At 33.2% G+C, this 6948-nt stretch overlaps 1 protein-coding gene across 1 annotated transcript in view; it reads right to left on the reverse strand.

The window, feature by feature from the left end:
- Positions 1-6923, reverse strand: part of LOC110452393 — a 46274-nt gene extending 39351 nt beyond the window's left edge. Inside the window, exons 1-2 of the mRNA XM_021500893.1 lie at positions 6539-6923; positions 145-210 (exon numbers count right to left, since the gene is read on the reverse strand). Coding sequence (XP_021356568.1) covers positions 145-210; positions 6539-6667 — 195 coding nt within the window. The 5' untranslated portion in view covers positions 6668-6923. The remainder of the gene's footprint in view (positions 1-144; positions 211-6538) is intronic.
- Between the last annotated feature and the right edge of the window lie 25 nt (positions 6924-6948).

The raw sequence follows: 6948 nt of genomic DNA on the forward strand, positions 1-6948 counted from the left end.
TGACTAGTGACAATTTCATAGGTTTTTAATTGTTTGTATATATATGTACATGGACAATATTTGTGTGTGTTCGTGTTCCGTAGTTGACCAATATGATAGCAATAAGGTGTTGTCCTGCAGTAGTATAATTACCACGGTAGTTACCTCAAATGTTACTCTAGTCAGTTCTCCTGGGTGACAGTTGTCCTCATCAGCAGTCAGTTCTAATTTCTGGAAAGAAATAAGAAAATCACGTTTATTTATCTGAAGTTTTGATCATGTCTGTTTAACATACAGACACTTGTAGGCTAATATGATTGATACAAAGACATGTACATATTGACTGCAGATATTACATTTCTGTTATTTTCTGGAATTTCACCATATGACCAGGTGATTTTATAAGACAATACCCTGTAACTTTGGCTACATCAGTGAACACTGTGACTCTGAGTAACCCAAGACCGTATGACCTTAATGACCTCAGTGACTAAATTGACCCTGTAACCTCAGAAATGTGACCCTGATGACCATAGTGACATTATAATCAGTGATCATGTGACTGGCCAAGAGTACACAAGGTCAACAAGAAGTTTTTAGAAATGTAGCTCTTTATAGCTGAAACTCCAGTAAGTCAATAGAATTCAAGATTTGTATGGTGTGTGTATCTAGATATGCGAAAAACTTTGCAGTGTAAAAAGGAACCACAATTAAATATCTTTATGATTATATTGATGTTTCATTTCTAGTGTTTAGTGCCAAATCCTCCAGTTGTGTTTATGAATGTACTGGTATGATTCAACTGTAACGTGGCCAAAGGTGGCTGGAGTAAGAACATGGCTTTTCATGTGATTTAGTGTATCACTAATAAGTGTGTGTGTGTATTTACAACTAAAAATCTTTTCTAGTTTAAGGAATCTTATCATATTAACTAACAATATACTTTTGTTTTTATATAATTATCACAGTAACAATAACAAAAAAGGAATTTGTTATATTCCACAACTGTAATGATAAACAACTTTCTGGAAATTCTCTCTTCTAAGCTTTGCAATGTTCTTATAAAATATAGCCTCTACAACTGAAATATTACTTTTTATATAACAAAGAAAATTATGAGAGTTTTAGAAAACTTTACAACATAAATTTACCAAAAACAAAAAAGTCTGTCTCCCTTTGAACAATTTGACCTTTGACCTTGCCTCCAATGTCATAAGCCTAAAGGCCATGTACAACAATAGCCACAACACATTGTACTTTATCATATATGATGACTATATTTAAAATTCATTGTCAAACAATAATAATCTAACATTTTGTTTGAAGGGAACATAAATAATTCATCTTTTTTTTTTAAATAAATACATTTACTTTTTTCTCAAAAAGAAAAAAAATCAATGATCAAAACCATATATTATAACGGCTCAAATGTTTTTTGCAATTTTATAGTCAAAAGTAATTGCAAATTTGAGACAATTATAAAAATGAGTTATAACTCATATATACTCACTATATGAAGAACAGTGACTATTCAGCATTAGGTGAATGTGCTTTGAATTCACAAAAAATAATGAATGATTATGAATACAAAATGTATTTGGAGAAAATTTTATCCATAGAAAAGTTGGAGATTGACAAGCATGGCAACATAGAAAACCTATAGAACCCCACAAACCTAATCCTACAGACATACCAAGTCACATGTAGATCATGTCATCAATCAAACACGAATAGATCTCGACTTAACAAAATCCATAAAAAATACAAGTGGATATAAACGCCCATCCTCCGTTATTGTCCAACACATCTTGTTCAAACAAGAGTTCAGATAACGGATGTAGTTTATGCGTGATTTAAATCTGTAATTTATTTGACTTTTATCACAATTACAATCCTCATATTGTTTGATATCTGTTCACCTTTTCAATACAAATGTTTAAGGTGTTAGTGGTCAGTGGGCCTGAATTGGACTTAATCTCAGCCATATATCTTACTGGCTATTTTAGGTTGTTGTACGCACTTTAACACAAAGTCCCATGGGAAAATGTCCTGCCGTAAGGAAATAATGTCAACAGTTAGATTTTATGTGGAGATGAAAAGTCAAATCTGAATAACAGAGTCAAAACCATTACCACCAGGAACAATGTACATTTTGTATTAACACATTCACCCCTGAAATTTGATAATGAACTTTTCCAACCTTTGAATTGGAAGAGTTAAAATGCGTCTGCAGGGGTAAATGAGTTTTAAAAATTCTCTCACATTGTGTGATTAAATTGTACTTCAAACAAAAACATCAAAAGATATTTTAAAAAAGTAAATTAACGTAATATCCGATGGGAAACGAATGCAACATAAAACACACATAGCATGTCAATCTATATTTCATTAAAATCAGGGGGGAATCTGCTGTAATCCCTTTGGGAATCGTGTCAAATATTGAATCCAAATACATACGAACCAGTGGAAAGGTGGCCCAGAGACCTGATATAAGGAAAGGGGTGAAAGAGATCTATTTGGTAAACCCAGAGAATTTATACAGTATCAGAAAAGGGGTGAAACAGCAGACTTATGGTAAACCAAGAGACCTACATGTGATATCAGAAAAGGGAAGAAATATCAGAAATGGGATGAAATAGGTACGCATAAGTCCTCAAGCTCTGTAAAACAAATATTACAAAGGACCCATTCCCTAGATCAGGATTGGTTGTCATCAACAGATAGCTATAGAGCTCCATAAACGTGTAACATGAGTGGTAAAATGGGATACACTATTTGGCCCTCAGGAACTCTAAACTCGATCTAAACAAATACACTTCAAAACAAATAACGAAGCACAGATCTGTACATTTAAGTTTCTAGTCCCTTTTTCTATTTGTTTCTTATAATTGGATGACTTTTCATGCATACTCTAAAACAATTACTGTAATGTAAATAATTCACAGAAATTGGTTAAGAACCAGGTCATTATCTATGTAATTAAGTTTACTGCAATTCATTGTGATTAGGATGATCAATCTGGATTATTTTAAAGAAAATCAATAAGTTTCCAATTTCTGTGAAATACTCAAGGACTACATATATATACAGGATCTGCCTTTAGGTCATCAGGCTTAGATACAAATCAGATGGGCAGTCAATCTCAAATAGCTGAACGAGATTCAATGCAATCCAGAAAATTTTTAATTCCCCAAATGAAATGACATGATTTCCTTTTCCAGCTTCCTTATGTGCGTATGTTGAAATATTAATGAATATGGGTTTGGCATGTCTGTGTACTTCAGGGAAATCTACAGGTTTCAGGTTATTGCTGTGCTGGCTATCCATAGCTAGAGCACCTTGTTAGAACAACTGAGAGGCTGATCATGACGATCGCGAGTCTTCTATAGGAGAGGATCGTCAGTTAAAAAATATGATGATGGAGTCTAAAATGATTGGAGGAAGGGTAGAATGAAAGAACAGCAGAAAGAGTGAAGAAGGAAATTAATTGGGACAACTACATGGAATGAAAATTTCAGGATCATCTGGATGTAAAATAGAGCCCCTTAAAGTACATGTATTTATGAACTAGCTATTTAGTCATCCAGAAACTTTGTTAGACAACCACCACAAGTACAAGGAATTGTTCGAATGATTTGTTTTTACAAATTTGACACCTGTGACACCTCATGTACTGGTCAGTGGTCTAGGTGAACTTTTTTGCGAGCTTTGTATGGCAATCTCCCAGAAGGTGACGAGACATTCTGCACCACCTCATAAACTCACAGGCACTCCATATGCATGCCAAGGGATATAATGAAGCACAACACTTAGACTTTTAAATAAAAAGTATGTTCCACTTAAATAGTTTGCTCATGTTTTTATTTCTGTAAACATTCGATCAGCTCATGACTATGGCCAATATATAGACCAGCAGGTCACTGCATCATCCAGTAGGATTACAAGCCACTACACCATATAGTAAAACATGTATTTACATACAAATGATTAATCACAGTCCTGTTCTATTGAGTAACCATTTCAGGATGAGATAACAGCCCTCACTCACAATGAAAACTCTGTCTACACCAAAACATTGCCAAATTTTAAACAGAAAGCAATCTAAAAGTTTAACTGGCACTTTTCTTCTTAAAATGTTGTAAATTCTGGTTCAGTTAAAACAGATAATATCGTAACATAAAAATGATGATGATGCCCTACCTAAGAGGTATACAACACAATGCTTACCATTAACTTCAGTTATTTAGAATGAATGGCATACATATGTTGGTATTATATTTCAATCTTCTTTATAAAAAAAAACAAACTTCAATTTCTTATTTAGATATATAATATATATAAATATCAAAGTAATTGATACCTTTTTGTGTGACCTTAGCCAGTGTGATTGTGTACAATTTTAAACAATAAAAGCAACAAAAATTGGATAAACAGGATCTGAAAGTAGTCTTTTTGCAAGGACCATGCACTTAAAGTGTAATAAGTCAAATGGTGAGAGGGGTTTATATCGGTATGTAATATTAATACAGCTTACACAATATTTCTGTAATGCCTCTGTAGTTCATTACCTACCACATTCAGTTATGACTTATGAGACTTCATGTCTTACATATCATGATCGTATTGCGATTGTGACATTAATCATTGGAGATGCTGATTGGGCCACACAGTAGTGCTAGTTTCACTGTAAAGGACTAATGCCAACATGCATTCTGTTAACAGCTGTCACACAGTTCTGAACAGTACTGCATGCAAGTAAGACTATAAGCAATAACCTGTTGAGAGTTTTTGACATATGGTCTTTTCTAAATGACGTAGCTCAATTAAGGTGATTTCTTTAAACAAACATGTTAGCCCTTTACTTTGGCAAGCTATTCATGTGATGTCAAATGTCAAGATCATATGTCTGATGACTCACAAATAATGCTCATTTAATTAGGTCGCTTTTAGAAACAGTGCAACTTAATTGAGCTCAATGTGAGAAATCAACCTTGATGTTGATGCAGTCATTACTTTCATTCCCAAATGATAATTCCCTGATTAAAATCAACGACGTCAATCACTTTGATATATATACATATATACATATACATGTATCACTGAATGGTTTACCAATAAGATGAAAACTTGATCCAGCTGAGTCACCATTTTATTTACTTATGCATATTTATAAAAGTACAACATAACCCTCAAATAATGATGACTTCAGTGTACTGTAAGGAAATCAGGTGACAACACAGTGGTATCTATATATATATATGACAACACAATGGTATCTATATATATATATGACAACACAATGGTATATATATATATATAGGTGACAATACAATGGTATATATATATACAGGTGACAACACAATGGTATATATATATACAGGTGACAACACAATGGTATATATACATGTATATGTTTTTAACCCTATAGTTTAACTAAACCTACTAATTAATGTAACAATGCTGCAAACCAAAGAGTAAGTTGGGTTTTTTCATTCGTGTCAGATCGATACCTGTGATCAAACACTGGCATTATCTTTGTTACAGTTTTCGGTTAAAATGTTCTTCATTTCTTCATTATGTGACAATTTAAGGAACTTTTTGGTACAGGGAAGGTGCCTGTTTTTCAGTGCAATAAAGATCAAAGCAAACTATCACTTAGATTATATTATGGCTGATCTAATTTGTAATATTACATACAGTATTGATAGGTGTAAAATGTATGACAATGTGGCCCTCTGAAAAAACTTAATAACAAAACCCATTTATTATTTCATAATTTCAATCAGATCATGATCATGATATACATTGTAACACTCAATGGGCTTTACAGTGACAAACGTGACATTAAGATTACGGTACATTTATTTATAAACATTGGGTCCTATATGACCGTCTGCAACAATATAGTTTGAACAATGTTTTTATGTTGTGTATTTGTGTCTGTGTGAATATTACATAAATTTATTGATGTGCTATTAGAATCATATAATGGTAAATGTACAGTATTAAGGGAGAAGGCTATGTTATTTTTTTTTATCAAAACTTGTATAAATTTAGTTGACATTAAAATATGTTTAAAGAAAAAAGACAATGGTATATACTGAAGTGAGAAGATAAGAAAAAATGAAAAATCCCGAAACGACTTTCGACATGTCCCGAAACGACCTGACACCTTCTTCTCGTGTCATAGATATCAGTTGCTCACCCAGGTGAAATGCAAAACAAGTTATTCAAGCTAAAACTAAAACAATCTTAAACGTACAATTTCCGAAGATGTACACAATGTGTACACTTGAAACAAATAATAATAAAAATAATATTTATTCAGGTAAAAGGCAAATAATATTTTTAATATAACAAAATTATAAAAGCACATCCTTAAGAAATAAAAAAAACCGTTAATTATCACATATGTTGTACATATGTCTCCATCCGCTTATCGTCTTAATTGGACGATATATCAGTTTGTTTACAGTTCATTTGTCATACTGTTAGTCAGTAAAAGTATTTAGAAATTATCTCTGACTAGCTGCGACGTTGACCAGTCAGGTTTTCTTACCTGGAATAGTTTCATCAGGCATGCCGAGTTCCTTTTGGAGTGTGAATAGCTCAACGAGTGAGATGAAGAATCAGTTCCATTTCCAGCGGTACCGTTACCTTGATGAGATCGAGTATGCCCTTGCCCCATTCTGAATAATTATTATATTCCAAAATTCATGAAAGTCTGTCACTGTCAAAAAATGGAGAATGAAGTTCTCTTTACGGGCCACATGTTATACAGGCAGAGAGCGAGCTGACAAACACACGACACATAGAGCTGTCCGCACAATTCAACTACAGTTCCGCTTAACCTCTCAAATGTTATTCACAGGTGACACTTGCACTCAAATCCCCTCAGGTAACTCTAACCGGAAGTTACATAGCTTGTATTCGTGTTTACTTCCCTTGAATTCCTATCCCACAATTCAT

This window comes from Mizuhopecten yessoensis, unplaced genomic scaffold, assembly GCF_002113885.1.
Source record: "Mizuhopecten yessoensis strain PY_sf001 unplaced genomic scaffold, ASM211388v2 scaffold6671, whole genome shotgun sequence".
NCBI lineage: Eukaryota > Metazoa > Mollusca > Bivalvia > Pectinida > Pectinidae > Mizuhopecten > Mizuhopecten yessoensis.